We start from the raw sequence: 23,289 nt of genomic DNA, 5'->3' as shown, positions 1-23,289 counted from the left end.
CATTTTCAATCTTATGCAGCCAGAATATTGTTACTTAGGTTGGTTCTGTTCTTCCCCTTCCCCTCTCCCTTCCCTTCAGTGTGATTATGTTGTTCATTTGTAATATTGTCAGTGAACCTGTAATTCTGATTTCTCCAGTGTATATGAGTATAACTGAGACATGGAGAGAATCCACCTACCAGACTCCTCCGGCTTTTACATAGACTTGGCTGGAGACAGGATAGGCCTCTGGTAAATGCCATGGAGTAGCTCATTACCTTGGCCCTAGTCCACATTCCTACCCTGGTTCTAAAGGAGCCTAAAGCTGCCCTTGGGAAATGAAACTTAAAACACTCAGCAGCCTAAATATGATCACAGGATAAAAAGGGGGAAAATGCCTAGCTGGCTTGCAGAGAGTGACTAGATAGCAGGAAACTTGTCAGCACCCTCAAAATGGTTCACTGGCACAAACCCAACAGCCAGCTATACAGAGTATTTACAGGAAGACTGGAAAGAATCTGTTTCTAGGAGTTGTTCTAGTTCAATCTCCTTTAATTCTTGTAATTCTTTGTGCTTTGACTCTGGATTCTATTTGTCCCCCCCTAAACAATCTCTTAACATCACATTTGGGCCAAGTTATTTAATAGGAGACTTTCTGAGAGAAACTGAGTGGGCCCTCTTATCCAAACAAAAGCTCAGGTGCAGCACTATGCATGCATCTTTCCCACATACTTCATTGCCAGCTCTTTTTGTTTTATTAAAAACATCTGTTTTTGCATAGAAACTCTCTACTTCCATTTTCTCTCCTAGTTTCTCTTTGATCTTGCAGTGAAATCTCTTAGGGAGATTCAGCAATCCACATGTCATTGCTAATTAGCAGAAACAACAAGGGATTAACTATGAAACTCATACTATTTGGAAAATGGCCTTCTGAATTCTTGCCCTATCTTGAAATACATTTTATGTCTTGTTAATAAGATAAGAAAGTCTATGAAACAAGACTTGGGAAAGTTGAAGAGAACAATGAAACATGGGTTAATACTAACTGAAATCTTAACTCTGTGGGGGAGGGTTTTGGTTTGCTTATTTGGTTGGGTTTTTCTGTTAGAGAGTAAGATAATAGTGACCCCCAAGAAATCATTGTTAATGTTATGCTTATGGCATAGCGCCTTCCAAAAGGCCACCCCAAACGAAACCAAGGGAACATGGGGATATATGGAAAAGAAGCCTAGATTTTTCTAACAAGATGATGAAAACAGTAGTTAAGTACCTCATTTATATAGCACGATTCATCCCTAGAGATCTTAGTTACATCGGGACTGCCTACACACCACTGAGGTAAAGCCATTTCTGAGCTGAAACATAGCAACCATCCTCTCAGCAATGTTGTCTGTGTTTGGGGAAGGAAATGAAGGAAAAGCCTTTTTGCAAATAAAACTGTAGGGAAAGAAATGTCAGGCACACACATGAAGGACATTGGCTCTAAGCTATTGGTAAAGACCATGTGTGGTATCATTTTAGGAGGGGTTTGAAACATTATTATGTTTTACTTCATGTAGCTAACTCTGGAAAATATCCAAGTAAAATTTGATCGGTATTAGTAAGGAGGTTGTTTATTTTGTTGTTCTGCTCTTCCTTACCCTCATCTTCTGAGTAACTAGGGTTTCCCATTCTCACAGAAGGGACAGTGAGAGCCAGGTTACCAAAATATCGTGCTGGGGTTTTGCTTTTCAAAATGCCATGAAGCTGTTTGATCCAGAGGTTCCAATTCATGTATATGTAATTGTTTGTCTTTTGAAAAAAGTTCTGATTAAATTCTGCTTTAAGAAAAAATAAGAGCTTTTGGCATAAATGGAGCCCATTCTATAAAATTTTATGAGTTGACTATCATTTCCCCTAAATGCTAGACATTTTGGGTGAATATATATAAGGATCTTGAGAACCATATTGGTAGAAACAAATGACATTACATCATTGTCTTACTGTCAGACTACCCTGGAGGTGAACCTAACATTTGTCTAATATATTCTGAGATGAGCTGTACTCTCGGCATAGGTTGAGGGTGTGTGGCTGAGGTGGGAGAATGCACAGGGAGTGGGGATTGGTAGGAGGGAAGAAATTTGGAAGAGGAAGAGAGAGGAAAAGAGAGAAGTGATGGGAAGCAGTGGGTCTGCCCTCCCTAAGACAGGAGGCCCTGAAAACAGGTCTAAGCTACATTGAGGAAGGAGCTCAGGTTATAGGCTGTATCATGATCATTCTTTAAAAGATCCAGGGATATTTGTTGGTTAACAATTTACTGTATGAGGATGCCTAGGTGGTTCAGTCGGTTAGGCATCCAACTCTTGATTTCAGCTCAGGTCATGATCGTGGTTCATGAGTATGAGCCCCACATCTGGCTCTGTGCTGACAGGTGTGGAACCTGCTTGGGATTCTCTCTCTCCCCCTCTCTCTCTGCCCCTCCCCTGCTCGCACTCTCTCTCTCTCTCAAAATAAATAAATAAACTTAAAAAAAAAAAAGAATTTACTATATGGTAAGACTAAGCAACTTCTTTCTGAAATTGTACTATTTCTGAAGAGAAGCAGAATTAGATAATTAAAGCAACATTATTGCTTAGCAGAATTAAGAATTTACAAAATGCCCTAATGTTGGCAAATACACAGTGACACATATATGTGTGATGTGATTTAATGTCTGATGTATACAATTTATTTTTAAATACTCCAGGGGAAAAAAAAATGAATGGAGGAGACATACAACAAGATTAGCAAAATGTTGATAATTTTTGAAGCTGAATGAGGGGTTTATTCTTCTACTTTTGGGTATGTTTGTTAAATTTCTGTAATAAGGGGTATTTTTGTGTGTGGGTTTTTTTTTTTTTTTTAAGTTTAAAAAAGGAAGGAGAAAAAAGCTAAGTACAGAAGTTAAAAGAGCATCACACCTTCCAGGATATAACAAAAGTAGCTTTTTGTCTGTAACCAGTGTTAACATTTTGCACAGAGGTTTTGCACAGTGGTAGTTGTCCAAGTTTAGGCCTTTGGGCTTCTCCGTGGAACCAGGCGTTGTCCAGGTCTCAGTGCTGTGGGCAGGGAACTGAATGTATTTTCCCTAATGTAATTAATTATAGGAGTATTTAACGTTGGGGTAGGGGACACAATGACTTCCTCTCTTTTCTTTGGGGAGTAATGATGAAAATCAGGAATAGGGTGCGTCACAGGGTACTCCTTCCCAGGGGCATGCATTTTTGCCTGAATAAGGATCTTCCTTTCCCCACCCCCCAGGATTGCATAGGTTCTATGGGGCCTTTAGCCTAGCTCTATTGGTCCCCAAAAGGAAAATAGTTGAGGATTGCCTCCTGTTGTAGCTATAGAGTGCCTGTTCCTCTTGGCCAGGGAGCAGCAAGGGGTCACCTGGGGCCCCACAGAGCCTGTGGCTTTATTGCTAACATCGGAGCCTTGGTCAGCTCCCCCCCAGCACTAGTTGCACCACAGTTAGTTCTGTTCAGTTCTGTTCAGAAATAAACTGTAAACTTGTTGACATTTTTGTCCTCTTTACAATGCATTGTTTATTTTTCCATGACTGAGAATTTTGATGCAATTATCATGGAGATTTCTGACAAAAGGGAAATAGCTGAGGAATTTTGATGAGTTCCCCACTTCATTAATCAGAACAAGCGTCTCTAGTGACAGGGTCAGAATTACAACGAAGATTAGATAGCAAATTGCTGTTCCACCTGATGCCAATCATTCCCCACGACAGCAGTGTGATTACACGTCAGGGAAGAGCTTTTCTTGCCAACAAAATGAGGGCAACTCCAGTGCAGGTAATAAATTTAGCAGGGTGAGCTGTCATTTCTCCTCTTGAGTGGAGTCCTTAACGATCAGAGGATGTCTTATGGAAGATTTTGAGAGGATGAGAAGCATTTCCCTTAAAAACTTACTCAATTTCACTTTGTGTAGTATTTTATTTTATAAATTATTATAGATATGTATTTAGGAACAGTCTTTCCCACAGTGATTTTCTGTATTTTACTTACCTGTATGAAGCCTTAACTCTCACCACAACTACGTTAAAAAGATGTGCAAGTTAGTAAAAAGAATATATGACCATAGTTGAAAATCTATCAGAAACAAAACATGGTACAGAAATAAAGGAACTAGGTAAGAAATGGAGGGAGGTCAGAATAGTTGTCTGATGAGTTAAAACATTAAATTCTGAGGGGCACCTGGGTAGCTCAGTCGGTTAAGCGTCGGACTTCGGCTCAGGTCATGATCTCACGGTTCATGGGTTCGAGCCCCGCGTTGGGCTCTGTGCTGACAGCTCAGAGCCTGGAGCCTGCTTTGGATTCTGCGTCTCCTTCTGTCTCTCTGCCCCTCCCCTGCTCATGCTCTGTCTGTCTCTCTCTCTCTCAAAAATAAATAAACATCAAAAAAAAAAAAAAACCATTAAATTCTGAAACCAAATTTATTGAATAATATGTATTAAACAGAATGTATGCCTCTTCCAACACAGTTGTGACTTTCAATAATAGTTCTTGTTTCAAAGAGCAAAAGGATAGAGCACTATTGTAGTGGCACTGAAGAGGAGAAGCAGGCCCGGGAACAGCAGGGACTCAGCTGGGGGGAGAGGTAATAGAGAGAATAAATAGATCATGACTATGGAAGTATGCCACTTCTCATCACTTCTAAATAAAAGCAGAGTGCTAGCATCTTCCAGAGAAGACAGGACTGACAGTATTTTCCTTTCCCAAATACTTTCCTCCAAGTACATTTATGGGAATCCTATTTGCCGAAATAATGTTTGCCATGAATCAAGAATAACTAAGTGGCTATTTTTGATTCACACTTTTATTTATTTATTTATTTTTACTTTAATGAGATTGCTCTTTTGAGTAGTCAGGAAAGACCAATCACAAGTGAATTTCGAGAAAGCAGTTGCTATGAGGGCTCCTGGGTGGCTCAGCTGGGTGAGTTTCCAATTCTTGATTTCTACTCAGGTCATGATCCCAGAGTTGTGGGATCAAGCCCTGCACTGGGTTCTGCTCTGAGTGTGGAGACTGCTTAAGATTCTCTCTCTCCCTCTGCCACTCTCCCCTTCTCATGCTCTCTCTCTCTAAAATAAAATGTATTAAAAAAAAGAAAAGAAAAGAAAGCAGTTGCTGTGAGTCTGTCACTTTGCTGTTACTAACTTTTATGTAGTGAAACTGAATCATAGATCGTTAAAACTGATCATTTTGCCCTTAAAGTCTAATCTTAACTATTTTCACTTGATCTTAGCCAAAAGGCCGAGAAGCGATAATCTTAACTATTTTAAAGACGTATAATGACAATAGCATTTATTAACACAAATTTTGCCCTTTTAAATTCACATACGTTCCAGCAGTGCTCTTCTACCATAGTAAGGTATATATTGAGTTTTTTCTCTTTCAGTATAAAAGCAGCAAAAAATTTGCCCTTCATTTTTAAAAAGAAGACTTTTTGCCTAATATAGATTGGGTCATCAGGATGCCAGAATATTTCAGTATTAACCTTAGGTATGCCACTAGCTTTTCACTCTGTGAATTTAGTGATTAACCCTTCTCTACTTGAAGTTTAGCTTTGTAAAGTAAATCATAATATCTGCAGTCTCTCCATTTGGTAATGATGGTCTACAAATTAATAAAACAGTGCATGTAATATTGTGCTTCCAGCAATGCTTTGAACTTTGTAGACAAGGAGTATAGAAATCCAAGAAGGACACTATTAATAGTGTTATTATTGTCCAGGTGGATTATGTTTATACTATTTCATCATTAGAAACATTCCAGGAGTTAAAATTAGAGAAAGCTACACAGAATATTTCATCAGATCGTTCAGGAGGAATATCTTAAATGAATCTGGTATTTTCTTTTGACAGTGACACACAAGTTAACAATATATTTTTTTTCCATGGTCTATTTTGTGGGTTAGATAGGCAAATAATGCAAAAAGTATATCCCCTCAACTTGGTAGCTATGTGTCTTTTCTTTTTTATGACTGCAGGCATATCCTGTATTCAGCAAATGTCCCTTCCTCTTTCCCTCTCTTTTCCCTTCTTCCCTCTTTTCCTCCCTCCTTCCCTTCCTTCCATGGCATCTAAGGTAAACGTCAGCACAGTATTCCCTCATTTGACATAATGGAAAGGGAACAAGGGCTTTTTAAAGTTTGCCATGGTTTCTCCTGATAAATAACAATAGGGAAGATTTTGTAGTTTGTCTAAATGGAAATATAACTGAATTCTTGTTATTCCTGGACAAATGGTCTATTTGTAAGAATTCCAACATATGCTTCCTTCCTAATGTTATCAATCTTTCAATTTATATATCCTCTCTCCCTATAATCTCTCAAAAGGAGAGATTATATCTTAACTTCGTTCAGAGTTCCCAAGTTTAAACGCAGTGGTGGTTGCTTACTAAATGTTGAAATAGTGAAAGGTAAGTATTGTTACACAGATAGAAGCAGTAAGTACGGATGATCCTGGTAGAGCTAACAAGTGCTTGAAGCTGGTCATTAGGCATTCCCTATACTTCCCACAAAGTCACTTTCTATGAAGTTACTTTGTGTTTTATTGCTACCAACACGGATTTTCCATTTCCATTCATGGGACCCACTCCCTTCCTTCTGGAGGCTCACAGTCTAGTAGAAACCAGTGAACAGGTGATTATAATACAGTGTAATGAGAGTTTTGATAGAAGAAGCAGAGGTTGCTGAGAACACAGTGGAAGGGCACTGAGATTTGCAGAAAGTAGTTGGTGATAGGAGAACTTCCAGGGAGAAGTGAGTCCTGAAGTAGTCAGGTAAAGAGAGGGCAGAAATGGAGGACCAAGAAATTAGTATAAACATAGGAAGGTGTTAAGCAGTGTGGTTGATATAAGGCCAAGAGCTGAAAGTTATGTGATGTGGTGGGAACATTAAGTTTACTGTGAAGGTGGAAGATGAAGGCAATGACTAGATCTCAGAGATTTTCTCAAACCAGAGAGTAAAGTACTTCTCTGGGGATATCTTTAGGGTCAGTGGAACTTGTCTTACTTGTTGTCAGAAAGATGGAGTGGAAGATCGCAAGCGTCCTGAGCATCTAGTCTCTCTAGACCTGCTCACCAAAGCTCTCCCATGGTCATGGTAGCCCAGCTGAAGCTGTTTTAGCTATCCTGTTTCCAGACACCAGAGACCCCCATTCCATCCTCATGGGATCTTCTATATTCCTTTGTGTAGGATATCAGCAGGTGTTAGTAACAGAAATTAACTAATTGGTTGGTACTTTATTTTATTAAGTTTATTTTATTTATTTATTGGGGAGGAGGGCACAGAGAGAGAAGGAGAGAGAAAATCCCAAACAGGCTCTGCACTGCCGGCACAGAGCCTGATGTAGGGCTCGAACCCATGAACTGTGAGATCATGACCTGAGCTGAAATCAAGAGTCAAATGTTTAATCCACTGAGCCACCCAGGCGTCTGAATCAGTTGGTATTTTAAGCTCCAAGACAAGTTGGCCATCCTCCTAGAAGCAGGTGTTTCAAGCTTTTCAAACAAGTCCCTTAACTGGGGTCTTAGATATGACTGCAACTCCAGCTTCCCAAAGGACTGGTGCCTGAGAATGAGAATTAAGTACTATAGTTTAAGCCACGAGCCTCAGCTGCATGACTTGAATAGTTATACTTGGTTCTCCTTCCATCAAGACGACAGTTGCTAGATTTGTTAGAAAAAGTATGAGGGGGATACCTGAGGTGATAGCTCTCAGTATTAGATATTACAAACACTAGAGCCAATTAGTGGTGATTTTCCACATGTTTCCATTGCAGTGTCAAAAACGGTATTTCTCTGCCTGGCACAAGCTGATCCTTGATCATAGGATCAAGCTGGGAAAAGCTGGGACCCTGTCTGACTGGAAGTTTCAACTGAAAGTCCTGCGGGCCTGGAGAGACTACACAAGATCCCAGAAGTTGGCACGGGAGACTCAAGCCATGGAAAATTACCTTAGGGAAGAAAACAGGTACTATTATCTGTACCATGAAAATCCTTCTGGTGTATTATAGGACATTTTTCCTCCTGAAGAATCCCAAAATAATCTAAAAATTATGTTCACTAGAATCATCTCACCATTATAAAATGTGGTAATCACTGTTTTTCTATATTACATCCCAAACTAGAAAATTTTAACTGAGGGGCACCTGGGTGGCTCAGTCAGTTAAGCATCTAACTCTTGATCTCAGCCCAGGTCTTAATCTCAGGGTCATAAGTTCATGCTGGGCATGAAGCCTGCTTAAGAAAAAGAAAAAGAAAAAAACAAAACAAAACATTTTAACTGAAAAGTATAAGCAAAGATTTCATTAAAATATACTGATGCACATGCTCTCCTTTTGAAGAAAACAAGTACTATGTTTTTTCCTTGCCCCCTGGATGTCGTAGCATTGCACCTTGGACCATTTTACCAATTCAGAAGACAGAGTTTGGTTTATATGCCAGTAATTCTCACTGATGGAAATACCTGTCTGCATGCTGAATGTTAATTAGGAACACAGGGAACATACATCTGCCAAGGTGATTCCCCCCACTCCTCTGTCTTCTGTCCCACACTTTATTTAGAGGTTTTTGACACCTTTATATCAGCTCTCTCTTATGCTTGTGAATGACACAGAATTTGTCTTCAAATAAAACTTCCTTTGTTCCGTCATCTTAAAATTATATACATTTTCTTCTATTCATTTCCAAGTTTAGCTCTGCATCCTTGAACCAAAATCATGGGTATAGAAGGAACCATTTGTTTGTTTGGGGACAGGGGCAGTTTATGTGCTTATGTGTAATCACTTCTCTTACCAGCAACTCTTATTCGGGGTGAAAACTTGAATGAATTGTGTGTGAAACCATTGTTATGTAGAAGGAAATGCTGCCCCCTGGAGTTGTGCAGCTGTGTGACAGCATCAGGCCCTGGGGTGGATACACAGGATTCTGAAGCCCTTTTATGGGGAAGACAAGAGCTAGAAGCAGGACAGGGGCTGAGCAGCAGCATAAACCATAAAGTTCATAAGTCATCCCCTCTGCCACTGAGAACTTAGCAGAAGTAAGTGTCACACTGACTGAGCAGGCTCCTACAGAGTGCCAGGAAGGGCTTGATCAGGAAGGTGGGTCTTGAGCCGGACTTTGTACCATACATAGGATATTCCTAGGTGGGGATGGGGAGATGAGGTAATGGCACTTGGTATAGCCATTCAGGTTGGCCAGAGATCATCAAGCATGTGGCTTCTCAGGTTCATCAATTTGTGAAAGGCCTTGAATGCCAAGACAAGGAGTTTAGGAATTCTTTGGTAAATAAAGGTGAAGTCTTGATAGTTTTTAAGCAGAGGGATGACTTAGTCAATTTCCCTTTCTTTACAGTATGCTAGGGGGGAAAAAAAAAGGCCAGCTTAGAAAACTCTTTCCCATAATTCATTTCTAAGTTCTTAGGACCTAGCGATTCATATAAGGAATTGGGATGATAGCTTACTGAAAATGGAATAGCTGGCAAGATATGCTGGGTAAAGGAGAGAAACTGGAGGTGCTGTAAAAGGGAAGTGACATGAATGATGGTATGAAGGGAGTGGAAACTGAGTGTTGAAGTTAAACATGGCTGTGAAATTTACATACCAGAAGAAACTTGTAGAAGAAAAATATGAAGAACTTGAGATTTCATTGCAATTAAACTGCTTAAATATGAAATCACTAAATGGGGATTTCATAATAGCATTATGTGCCAATTTTTTTTTTAAGATCTTAGAACGTCTCGTATCTGTGAATTATTTTCAGGTGTCTATTTTTAAACATTCAGAATGGGTACTACATTTTTTTTAAGTGCCAGAGTTAGAAAATACTTAACTTGTAATAATTTTTTTACTACAGAACTTTAGAGCAAAAAAATGTAGAGCAGAAACCACCTCAAGGATCGTCTGATCCTGCCTGTCATTTTATATATGTTAAAAGTAAGGCCTAGAGAGAGTAAACGACTCTCTCAAGGTCCAAAGGGTGAGAGTAGCTAGTCCAGGACTAGACTCTGGTCTCTTTGCTTCTGATCCAAATGCTCTTTCCTGGACCACACTGCTTCTGTACTAAATGTTATATAACATCTAGGTGGTGGTTCCCCAAGACAGCTGTATTTTTCATTTGTGTGGCAATTTACTTTAGATGGCTGCAGATGAAAAATAAAGCAGTAATTAACAAATGACAAGACATGCTGGAAACGTATTAGTAGTAAGAAGCTACTAGATACAAACCATCCTTTGTGCTGCTTTCCCAAATCCCTGGCTGTCTGCATGTTTTTCTCTGTTCTAGAAAGAAGGGTGGGATATTAAAAGTGGGGAAAAGCTCTAAGTTAGCTACTATAAGCAGAAACCAAGAAACATTAGTGGGATTGAGGGTGTCTGGAGAGCTGGGTTCTTTTCTGTGTTCATCAGAGTTTCTCCTAATATCTCAGTAGACACCAAATACACATTTGCTGAATAATAAGTGAGTCAATGAGGAGTTTATTTGCTTCCTCTTTTACAATTTAACTTGACAGTGTTTTCAAGTATTTTTTTTCCCTAAATAATGAGCTCAAGGGATATAATGGGTTACTAACCATAGAAACTAAACACTTACCAGATTGGCAAAGCACAGGTGGTTCTGTGGCCCATCCACCTGGACATGGAAATTATTTGCTATGCCCGTTACTCAGATGTCAGCTGTGTTTTCATCCTCCAGCTCTTGCATCCGCACTTGTTTCTGACACCTGAGATTTCCCTCACTGGCCAGTTCCCCCATGCAAGGCCTAGCTTTCCTGGCTTCCTTCCTTCCTTCCATCCTTCCGTCCTTCCGTCCTCCCCTTTTTCCTTTCTTTAATTTTCTTTTGTTCTTTCTCCTATTTTTGTCTGTCTCTTTTCTTTTAAAAGTAGTTATGGTAATGGTGTTATAAAATTTCAATACAATATTATAATATAATCTCAACCTTAACAAATATTCCCAAACCTGAGAATTTACTTGCTTAGGTAATACAATAAAACCCTGGTGCACATGCTTAGTTAGACCCTTTGATGTGGTGGTGTTGGAATTTGAACTGTATTTTTACTTTGCTCAGCATGTTCACTTTTAAAAGCTGACTTCATTTCTTCCATTACTCCTCTCTCCCTTCCTCTCTTAAATTTATGGCGAGCCCTAGACAAAATTAGGAAGGAGCGGGGTTTTCGACGTCTTCCACCAGCCCTTTTTGAGCCCCTGATTTCTCAGTTCTTCTCTGAGAAGCACCTGTTTTCCCCTCATTAACCTCTACATTACTTGCAGTCCTGCCCTCTCTTGTACCAGAGTTTTCTGGGCCTTTCCTGAAATATGCTTTTATCTCTTCCCTTTGTCCCTCAAGCCCCTCATGCTCTTTTACTGTAATCCTCAGTTGATGTTATCCCTCTCAGGAAACTGTGTATACTTTAACAGGCATGGTCTGGAAACAGTGCCCAATATGTAAGTGTTGGGGATTTGAGGATACTGTGTGGCAGGCCAGTGGGAAAACTGGCTCTTTGACATCCCTCAAACTATGGTGTTCATTTGTTCACTTGTTCTTTCATTCTGTTTGATAGAATTTATTCTTTCAGCCAACCAGCTTTATTGACATTTACTGGGTACTAGGCTCTCTTCTAAGTACAGGGAGGAGGGACTTGAAAAAAGTGTTAAACACTTGCCTTCTAGGAGTTTTCCATTTAAGTGAAGTTAAACATGGCACCCAACTACTAAAAATAATTGCAACAGAAGGCAGCATAAGATAAATACTCGAGAGTGACATGGACTTGGCTATCGTGCATTATAATCCCCTGAGGAGCTTTTTAAAAATAGGAATTCATGGGCCCCACCTTCTGAGAGACAGAATGTGGCGAAGTAGAAGAGGGCGTTTTTCAGTTTGGGGAAAAACTGGTAAATCAGCACATAGCTGGGGTGAGCCCACATGCTAGCCTAGAAGAGGGGAGGCTGGGTTGAAAATAGACTGTCAGGTCCCCATTTTCCCACACCTCATTTGAGCATTCTTTTGGGCAGTCACTTACAGCGCCCCTCTGTGAATCATGTTTGATGCCCTTCCCTCCATGCTCACCTGGTATGAAGGCAAGAGGCCAGAAATTGCGTGGCTTCTGAAGCTGGTCAGGCTCCTCATATGTCTGTCATAGAGGCAGGGGGCCCAGATTTGCACTGCCTGGCTCACTTTAAAACCCTTTCAGACAGAATTGTGTTATCTTCTTTTTCCCTGGGGGCTACCTGGTGCATTATTGAATGCATTAGCTCATTCATTCCTGCTCCTATTCATGCGACTGCTTGCACCGCTGCTGTTTTCATGCGTCAGATTTCAGGACTCAGATCACTAGTGTGTGCTTATTTATTTATCATTTTTTATATCCTTTTAAAAAATTCAAGACACTTTTTAGATATCTAGTAGTTTTGCCCTGAGACAATGCTATCTTCCATGAGAATTTGTTCTCTATGTTTAGGGTGTGTGTGTGTGTGTGTGAATTAGATCTTTTTAAAAAACTCCTGTAGAACAAGCAATGTAAAGCCTTTTTTTTTTTTATTTTTTTTAGGGTGATACCATTTTTAGGAGGAATCTGAGGCTTAGAAGCTTCCAGGTACTTATCTAGTCACCCCTATCTATTCAGTTAGTCAGTGTTCTCCTGACTTATAGGTTCTAGTTCATGCACTGATCAGTAAGTATCAATTCAGGTGTTGTTATAAACAGCATGGTTCAGGGGCACCTAGGTGGCTCAGTTGGTTAAACATCGACTTCAGCTCAGGTCATGATCTTAACAGTTTGTGACTCTGAGCTTTGTGACGGGCTCTGTGCTGACAGCTCAGAGCCTGGAGCCTGCTTCAGGTTCTCCCTCGCTCTCTGCCCCTCCCCTGCTCATGCTCTGTCTCTCTCTCTCTCTCTCTCTCAAAAATAAATAAAAATGTTAAAAAGTTAAAAAAAATAAGAAACAGCATGGTTCTTTTTAAACTCTTATTTAAACCCTAATAGTTTATTTTCTTTTTTTAACTTAAATTTTATTTTATTTTATTTTTACAGTTTATTTATTTAAATTCAAGTTAGTTAACATACAGTATAGTATTGGTTTCAGGAGTAGAACCCAGTGATTCATTACGTATATATAATACCCAGCGCTCATCCCAACAAGTGCCTTCCTTAATGCCCATCACTCATTTGGCCCATCCCCTCACCCACCTCCCCTCCAGCAACCCTCAGTTTGTTCTCTGTATTTCAGAGTCTCTTATGGTTTTCCTCCCTCTCTGTTTTGTGTCTTATTTTTCTCTTATTTTTTATTATTAATTTATTTTTTTATATTTTTCATTTACATCCAAGTTAGTTAGCATATAGTGCAAGAATGATTTCAGGAGTAGAATCCAGTGATTCATCCCCTACATATAACACCTAGTGCTCACCCCAACATGTGTCCTCCTTAATGCTCCTCACCTGTTTAGCCCATCCTCCCACCCCAAACCCCTCCAACAACCCTCAGTTTGTTCTCTGTATTTAAGAGACTCTTATCTTTTGTTCTCATCCCTGTTTTTATATTATTTTTGCTTCCCTTCTCTTATGTTCATCTGTTTTGTATCAAATTCCACATATGAGTGAAGTCATGTGATATTTGTCTTTCTCTGACTAATTTCACTTACCATAATACCTTGTAGTTCCGTCCACGTAGTTGCGAATGGCAAGATTTCATTCTTTTCGATTGCTGAGTAGTATTCCATTTTGTGTGTGTATGTGTGTGTGTGTATACACACACACACACACACCATATCTTCTTTATCCATTCATCCGTTGATGGACATTTGGGCTCTTTCCATACTTTGGCTGTTGTCGATAGCACTGCTGTAAACATTGGGATGCATGTCCCCTTCAAAACAGCATACCTGTATCCTTTGGATAAATACCTAGTAGTACAATTGCTGGGTCATAGCATAGTTCTATTTTTAACTTTTTGAGGAACCTCCATACTGTTCTCCAGAGTGGCTGCACCAGTTCGCATTCCCACCTGCAGTGCAAAAGGTATCCTCTTTCTCCTCGTCCTTGCCAACATTTGTTGTTGCCTGAGTTGTTAATGTTAGCCATTCTGACAGGTGTGGAGTGGTATCTCGTTGCGGTTTTGATTTGTATTTCCCTGATGATGAGTGATGTTGAGCATTTTTTCCTGTGTCGGTTGGCCATCTGGATGTCTTCTTTGGAGAAATGTCTATTCATGTCTTTTGCCCATTTCTTCACTGGATTATTTGTTTTTTGGGTGTTGAGTTTGAGAAGTTCTTTGTAGATTTTGGATACTAAATCTGATATTAGAAGATACTGCAAATATCTTCTCCCTTTCTGTTGGTTGCCTTTTAGTTTTGCTAGTTGTTTCCTTCGCTGTGCAGAAGCTTTTTATCTTGATGTGGTCCCAATAGTTCATTTTTGCATTTGTTTCTCTTGCCTCTGGAGATATATTGAGTAAGAAGTTGTTCTGGCTGAGGTCAAAGAGGTTTTTGCCTGCTTTCTCCTCTAGGATTTTGAGGGCTTTCTGTCTTACATTTAGGTCTTACATCCATTTTGAGTTTATTTCTTTGTCTGGTATAAGAAAGTGGTCTAGGTTCATTCTTCTACATTCTTCTACATGGCACTGTCCAGTTTTCCCAACACCTTCAGTTTGCTGAAGAGACTGTCTTGGTTAGCCCATTCATTCTTTAGTAGGATGGTCTTTAGTCTCCAATAATTTGTCTTTCCAATTTTTTTTCTTGTGGTTGATTACAAGTTTCATAGCGTTGTGGTCTGAAAATATGCATGGTATGATCTCGATCTTTTTGTACTTGTTGAGGGCTGATTTGTGTCCCAGTATGTGATCTATTCTGGAGAATGTTCCATGTGCACTGGAGAAGAATGTATATTCCACTGCTTTAGGATGAAATGTTCTGAATATATCTGTTAAATCCATCTGGTCCAGTGTGTCATTCAAAGCCGTTGTTTCTTTGTTGATTTTCTGCTTAGATGATATGTCCATTGCTGTAAGTGGGGTGTTGAAGTCCCCTACTATTATGGTATTATTATCAATGAGTTTCTTTATGTTCATGATTAATTGATTTATATATTTGCATGTTTCCATGTTGAGGGCATAAATGTTTATAATTGTTAGGTCTTGGTGGACGTACCCCTTAATTATGATTTAATGCCCTTCTTCATCTCTTGTTACGGTCTTTATTTTAAAATCTAGATTGGGGGCGCCTGGGTGGCGCAGTCGGTTAAGCGTCCGACTTCAGCCAGGTCACGATCTCGCGGTCCGTGAGTTCGAGCCCCGCGTCGGGCTCTGGGCTGATGGCCCAGAGCCTGGACCCTGTTTCCGATTCTGTGTCTCCCTCTCTCTGACCCTCCCCCGTTCATGCTCTGTCTCTCTCTGTCTCAAAAATAAAAAAAATTAAAAAAAAAAAAAAATCTAGATTGTCTGATATAGGTATGGCTACTCGAGCTTTCTTTTGGTGACCATTAGCATGATAGATGGTTCTCCATCCCCTTACTTTCAATCTGAAGGTGTCTTTATGTCTAAAATTGGTTTCTTATAAATATCATATAGATGGATTTTATTTTCTTTTCCATTCTGATACCCTATGCCTTTTGATTGGAGCATTTATTCCATTAACATTTAGAGTGAGTACTGAAAGATAGGAATTTATTGCTATTGTGTTGTCTGTAGAGTTGGAGTTTCTGGTGGTATTCTCTGGTCCTTTCTAGTCTTTGATGCTTTGGGTCTTTTTTTGTTTTGTGTCATTTTTTCTCCCCTCAGAGTCCCCCTTAAAATTTCTTGCAGGGCTGGTTAAGTGGTCATGAACTCCTTTAGTTTTTGTTGTCTGGGAAACTCTTTATCTCTCCTTCTATTTTGAATGACAGCCTTGCCAGATAAAAAATTCTTGGCCGCATATTTTTCTGATTCAGCACATTGAATATATCCTGCCACTCCTTTCTGGCCTGCCAATTCTATGGATAGGTCTGCTGCGAACCTGATCTGTCTTCCTTTATAGGTTAAGACTTTTTTCCCTTGCTGCTTTCATGATTCTTTCCTTGCCTGAGTATTTTGTGAATTTGACTATGATATGCCTTGATTGTCAGTTTTGTTGAATCTAATGGGAGTTCTCTGTGTTTCTTGGATTTTGATGTCTGTGTCTTTCCACAAATGAGGAAAGGTTTCCACTATAATTTGCTCACATAAAAACCTTCTACCCCTTTTTCTGTCTCTTCATCTCCTTGGACTCCTATGATTCAGATGTTATTCCTTTGTAATAAGTCACTGAGTTCTCTAATTCTTATAATGTGCTCCTTTGCATTAGTTTCCCTCTTTTTTACTGCTTCATTATTCTCTACAAGTTTATCTTCTATATCCCCCCCCCCCCATTCTCTTGAAAAAGAAGAAAGGCTAAAATGGATTTAATATCAATCATAGTGACATGAAGCTTCCATAAAATCTCCAAAATACAGGGTTCAGGGAACTTCCGGGCAGGTGAACACATCCACATTGACACCCCAAATACACGGGGACAGAAGCTTTTGTGCTTAGGACCCTCCCAGACCTCACCCTATATATCTCTTCATCTGGCTGTTCATTGGTATCCTTCATCATATATCCTTTAATTAACTGGTAAACATAAATGTTTCTCCAAGTTCTGTGAGCTACTCTAGCAAATTAATCAAACCCAAGGAAGGGGTGGTTGGAACTTACAGTCTATAGCCAATTGATCAGAAACACAGGTGATAGATAACCTGGTCTTGTGACTGGCATCTGAAGGTGGTAGGAGGAATGGGGGAAGATACTTATGGGACCGAGCCCTTAAACTGTGGGATCTGATACTGTCTTCAGGTAGAGGTGTCAGAACTGAGTTGAGTTCTTGGATACCCTGCTGGGTGTACAAGAATTGCTTGTTGGTGTGGGTAAAAACCTCCACACATTTGGTGACTAGAGTGCCAGAAGTGAGGTATCCTCAAAAAGACACACAGGTGACAAACAGTGGGGAAGAACTGGATTTTTCCCTACATGGGAAGGAAAATGGAGTTTTTCCATTATATATGGTCTTTAGCCTTTCTGTGCATGCAGTTATGTAAGTATGATGCTAAATTTATATACTCGTGCCAGAAATTCCCATATTTCAGCTTGGAAGCATATTGGGACAGGATGTTTTCCAAAGGGAACTCTGTCCTTCATTTTATGATTAATTGGGAACTGTGTCTGAAACCATTTCTTTTGGTTAGCATACCTAAGTATTGCATTGGATTGAGGTTTTAAGACATAAGTGATTTTTCACTTTCAGAAATATTTATGTTTTTAGTGTTAATCTTTTAAAAAGTATAGAAATTAGCTTATTTGGACTATTGTCACTCTGCTGAGGTGAACTGCAGAGGAACGGGAGTAAAACCAGCCTTGTCTCTGGATCCCTGCCTTCTTCATGTCTACTCTTCCATCACAACCCTCAAATGTAGATATTTTAAACACACTTTGAAATCCCCTACATAGTCATTATAGAGTGGCTTGTAAGCACTATGGTGAACATGAAATTTTTACCCATTTTCTTACTGTTAGTCTTTTTGTTATACTTGCAGAAATATTTTTCTCTTTCCCTTTTTATAGTGTCCAAATAACTTCTTCCATGACAGTCAGAATCCTAGATCACTTTTTGCTGTTTATGCTGTAAAGACATGAAATTAACACATCAGATAAATTTCACACTCCCCCCCACCCTGAGCAGATTGATGTAAATTGAATTTCACATTAATCAGACAGAGCAATATACATCTTCTATCCAGTGGAAATTTATGATTTTCACTTACTTAAGAAAAGTGCTATAGGCTTTCTATTTCTTTCACTATTTAAACATTGGTATTTTGGGAGCTTTTTCTTACCTGCATTGCTACCTGATTTATTATCCCTATTTCCTCTAAAATTTTTATTTCAAGGTTATTCTGTCTCATACTAGATAATTTATTTCCATCAAATTAAACTCCATGTATAAATGTTTATATTACCACCTATATTGTACTTTTATCACAAAAACATCAGTCTGTTAATCAAATATTGAGTACCTACATTAATACAGTAGAAGGAAGCAATTAAATACAATGAAATCCACTATTGGCAGAGTTGTTGTTAGTGTTTATCCTGAATTTCATTATTTCAGTGGACTCTACTCTCACTAATTGGTTATTTCATCCAATGCCTCTGACATAGGTTAAATTCTATAATACTAGAATAGTCTTTTTCAAACTAAGGGTTTTAACCCATTAATGGGACCTGAAATCAGACTCAAGATGAGCTGTTTTTTAAAGAAATGGAATGCATCAGAAATGTCAGAATGCACCTCTGGTAGTAAGGGTAAATATTGTTTGGTGAAACTTTTGTTTCATTTAGATATGTTTTTGTTTCAAACATACACATATACCTATAAACTTGTATGTTGAGCCACGGTGTAACATTTTTCTTACTGTAGGTGCCAGTCAAAAAAGATTTAAAAGTCACTTAAACATTTAAGAACTCTAGAAATGTTCTCCTGACTCAGTGACTTAAGAACTTTATGATTTTTTTTTATGTAACCCCAAAGAGTCTTTGAGGAGTGTTAAGCATTATGGATGTTCAACAGAAATGGGTATACAAATTGTAGTCTAGAGAACATATTCGAGTCACTTTTACAAGATAACATCAAGTAGGTGTCTAGATAATAGATTTTAAACCTCAAAACTGACCCCTGATGCAATATAATAAGTTCCAAACTCTATAGCTTACTTATTCAGGGACAGTGATTATCCACTTACAGTGCTCAGAGACCTCCATGCTTGAATTCTCAAATGGCTGTCAGAAAAATGTCTCTTAATGGAGATCCCCTTTGGGAAGGGAGTGTAGCAAGCATTACCCAACTCCACTCAGTGATGTCTCCTAATGTCATGAAGTATCTGGGAATCAAAAAAAGGTCTTCCTTACAAAGAGAATTAACCAGACTCATTACTAGACTCTGAATGAGTTCCATGAGGGCAAGTGCCTTATCTCTGACACATCTTTCACACTTGTCTAGTGTTTAGCAAGGCAGTGTTTCATTCATTCAGTTTAAGCATTTGGTAAATGAATCCTTCTCTTTAGAGATCATGTGTCTGATCAAGTTCTTTCCTAAGATCCACCCTCCTGGTTTCATACTGACTTTTGTTAAGTCTTATACTTAATTTGTTATTGACAGTTCACTTGTTAAATCTTGTTCCATTCCCTTTCTCCCAGACCTGTCTTCATTTGCAAGCATGGCTGAAATCTCCCTCATGCATTCATCTTTTTAAAAGTAGTTATTTAGGGGCTCCTGGGCGGCCCAGTCAGTTAAGCGTTCAACTCCTGATTTCAGTTGAGGTCATGATCTAACGGTTCATGAGTTCAAGCACTAAGTCAGGCTCACGCTCACAGCACAGAGCCTGCTTGGGATCCTCTCTCTCTCCCTCTCTCTCTCTGCCCCTCTCCCACTCACTTGCACATGTGGTCTCTCTGTCTCTCTCAAAATAAGTAAACTTAAAAAAAATAAATGTAGTTCTTTATATGCCTGTTCTCTTTGCTCCCTTTTACTATTTTATGGTAATTTAGAAAATGTAGTATGTCTTTGTGACATGATAGAATTCCTTCTTCTGAGGTAATGTCTTAAGGTACTAATGCCCTCTACTAGCAGACCTTTTGCACCAGGGAATTTGATAAAGTGATTCCATTTTAGCTTAAATAAAAGGATAAGCTGGAGGTAAGATGGAGTATTTCTGGGACTCCTTTAGACTTGTCTCATTTATATTATCAACTAACAAGCGATAAATGGCTTCTTCTTTTTAACGGAAGAACTTTGTTGCTTAGAAAACAACAACTGGCCACTGAATATAACCGGAAACAAGTTCTCCGACACCACTTTACAGAATGGCAGCATTGGCATCGTGCAGAGATCCTAAAGAGAGAGCTGGCGCAAACTAAGAAGGAAACCAGGAAGAGAATGAATGAGCTGCTGATGGCAGCATCACTAGGGAAACTCAGTGCAAATGGGTCATCTGGCATCAGTCTACTTGAGGAAGCAGCAGCCATGGTGGATGCACCTGTAAGAAATGGAGAGGTACAATGTTTTTCCTTTGCTTGGCCTTCTACTTATTAAACACTGGCATCTGAGCTCTGCACTTGTATAGCCTAGGATATATTAGCCACTGTCAGATTTCCTTGACTGGGCTATCTAAAAGATGAGAGCTATTTATAGTACACAAAGGTTACCTTTCAGTCAGTGTTTATTTTCTTGAACTGAATCTTGTTTTTATATATCACATATAAACTTTGGTATAGTTGAGACTCGGTAGGGACATAATATAGAGAGGGAATTTACAATAAATGAAAGACTCTTTCACAAATAGATAAAGATTGTTTATACCTTTTGAATTCCTCTTACTTGATCATCAGACATTTCCTTTCTAACTGAGCTTACGACATATATATATATATATATATATATATATATATATATATATATGGAATTTTAAAGTTTTTGTCTAATAAGAAAATCATATGTTAATTATTGTAATTTGATAGGAGAAAATGAGAGAGGAAAAAGAAAAGTAGCCTATAATTCCATCATCTGGAGATAACCACCAGTAACATATTGAAATACAGCCATATAGTCTTTTCTCTATTCATGCATATGTAAATTTTTCTCTTTAATATTTATATAACTTAACGTTTCTTCAAGTGACTGAAGATACCTAGTTTTTCATAATACAGAAAAAGTAAGGCCATTTTTTTCCTTCTTTTTTTTTTTTTCTTTTTTTTTTTTTCCAACGTTTATTTATTTTTGGGACAGAGAGAGACAGAGCATGAACGGGGGAGGGGCAGAGAGAGAGGGAGACACAGAATCGGAAACAGGCTCCAGGCTCTGAGCCATCAGCCCAGAGCCTGACGCGGGGCTCGAACTCCCGGACCGCGAGATCGTGACCTGGCTGAAGTCGGACGCTTAACCGACTGTGCCACCCAGGCGCCCCCATTTTTTTCCTTCTTAATAACTATATCACTATGCTGTTTTTCTAAAAAAATAATTCATAATTTTATACTATAACATGTGAATTTTCTATGCCACTAAATCTACTTCTGCAACAGTAGTTCTCAACTGAGAGTAAACCACAGATGAGACCTGTTAAATCAGAATTTCTGGTTGTTGGGCGCCTGTATTTTTTTTTAAGTTTCACAAATGACCCTGATGAATACCCCTTGGTGAAGCACTACCATTCTGTACCATCATTTTGTAATGGCTGTGGATACTCTATCGTGAACCCTAAGCTAGGATATGTTTACCTTTTTCTCTATTGCCGGACACTTAAGTTGTTTCCAGTTTGACGCTATTGCGAACAGTGCTTCAGTGCTTCAGTGAACATCATTGTAACGAAATCTTTGCACGCATCCATTTTTACTTAAATGCTTTGTACTTAGGATAAATACCTAAGAATAGAATGCCCATTTAAAGACTTACCAAATTGCCCTTCCACAAAGGTTGTGCCAAAGAAATGCCTACTTTCCTGTCTAATAACACATTTTTCATTTTTGCTAAGTTGATAGGTAAAATATTTTTATCTTATTATTGCTTCAACATTTGCATTTTTTTATTAGTGAGGTTAAATATTTTCTTAATGAGCTTTCTTTTTTTATTTTATTTACATCCATATTAGCATATAGTGCAACAATGATTTCAGGAGTAGATTCCTTAATGCCCCTTACCCATTTAGCCCGTCCCCCCTCCCACAACCCCTCCAGTAACCCTCTGTTTGTTTTCCATATTTAAGAGTCTCTTGTGGGGCGCCTGGGTGGCGCAGTCGGTTAAGCGTCCGACTTCAGCCAGGTCACGATCTCGCGGTCCGTGAGTTCGAGCCCCACGTCAGGCTCTGGGCTGATGGCTCAGAGCCTGGAGCCTGTTTCCGATTCTGTGTCTCCCTCTCTCTCTGCCCCTCCCCCGTTCATGCTCTGTCTCTCTCTGTCCCAAAAATAAATAAACGTTGAAAAAAAAAAAAAAAAAGAGTCTCTTGTGTTTTGTCCTCCTCCCTGTTTTTATATTATTTTTGCTTCCCTTCCCTTGTGTTCATCTGTCCTGTGTCTTACAGTCCTCATATAAGTGAAGTCATATTATATTTGTCTTTCTCTGACTAATTTTGCTTAGCATAATACCCTCTAGTTCCATCATGTAGTTGTGAATGGCAAGATTTCATTCTTTTTGACTGCCAGGTAATACTCCATTGTATATATATACCACATCTGCTTCATCCATTCATCCATCGATGGATATTTGGGCTCTTTCCATACTTTGGCTAATGTTGATAGTGCTGCTATAAACATGGGGGTGCATGTGCCCCTTCAAAACAGCATACCTGTATCCCTTAGATAAATACCTAATAGTGCAATTGCTGGGTCATAGGGTAGTTCTATTTTTAATTTTTTGAGGAACCTCCATACTGTTCTCCAGAGTGGCTGCACCAGTTTGCATTCCCAAGAGCAGTGCAAAAGAGCTCTTTTTCCGCATCCTCACCAACATCTGTTGTTGCCTGAGTTGTTTGGACAGGTGTGAAGTGGTATTTCATTGTGGTTTTGATTTGTATTTCCCTGATGATGAGTGATGTTGAGCATTTTTTCCTGTGTCGGTTGGCCATCTGGATGTCTTCTTTGGAGAAGTGTCTATTCATGTCTTTTGCCCATTTCTTCACTGGATTATTTGTTTTTTGGGTGTTGAGTTTGGTAAGTTCTTTATAGATTTTGGATACTAACCCTTTATCTGATAGGTCATTTGCAAATATCTTCTCCCTTTCCATCAGTTGCCTTTTAGTTTTGCTGATTGTTTGTTTCACTGTGCAGAAGCTTTTTATGTTGATGAGGTCCCAATAGTTCATTTTTGCTTTTGTTTCCCTTGCCTCTGGAGACGTGTTGAGTAAGAAGTTGCTGCAGCCAAAGTCAAAGAGGTTTTTGCCTGCTTTCTCCTTGAGGATTTTGATGACTTCCTGTCTTACATTGAGGTCTTTCATCCATTTTGAGTTTATTTTTGTGTATGGTGTTAGAAAGTGGTCCAGGTTCATTCTTCTGCCTGTCGCTGTCCAGTTTTCCCAGCACCACTTGCTGAAGAGACTGTCTTTATTCCGCTGGATATTCTTTCCTGCTTTGTCAAAGATTAGTTGGCCATATGTTTGTGGGCCCATTTCTGGGTTGTCTCTATTCTGTTCCATTGATCTGAGTGTCTGTTTTTGTGTCAGTATCATACTGTCTTGATGATTACAGCTTTGTAA

At 39.1% G+C, this 23,289-nt stretch overlaps 1 protein-coding gene across 4 annotated transcripts in view; it reads left to right on the top strand.

The window, feature by feature from the left end:
* CCDC191 (coiled-coil domain containing 191) overlaps nt 1-23,289 on the top strand; it is a 90,256-nt gene that overhangs the window by 26,726 nt on the left and 40,241 nt on the right. For 3 of the 4 annotated variants that reach the window (XM_045502093.1, XM_045502091.1, XM_045502094.1), the window contains 2 exons: nt 7,793-7,983; nt 19,832-20,099. In XM_045502093.1, the coding sequence (XP_045358049.1) occupies nt 7,793-7,983; nt 19,832-20,099 (459 nt within the window). The remainder of the gene's footprint in view (nt 1-7,792; nt 7,984-19,831; nt 20,100-23,289) is intronic. The other variant, XM_045502092.1, reaches the window with a different exon arrangement.

Source organism: Leopardus geoffroyi, chromosome C2 (genome assembly GCF_018350155.1).
Source record: "Leopardus geoffroyi isolate Oge1 chromosome C2, O.geoffroyi_Oge1_pat1.0, whole genome shotgun sequence".
Taxonomy (NCBI): Eukaryota; Metazoa; Chordata; class Mammalia; order Carnivora; family Felidae; genus Leopardus; species Leopardus geoffroyi.
Note: the sequence above shows the minus strand (reverse complement) of the source record. Positions and strands in the feature narration are given on the sequence as shown.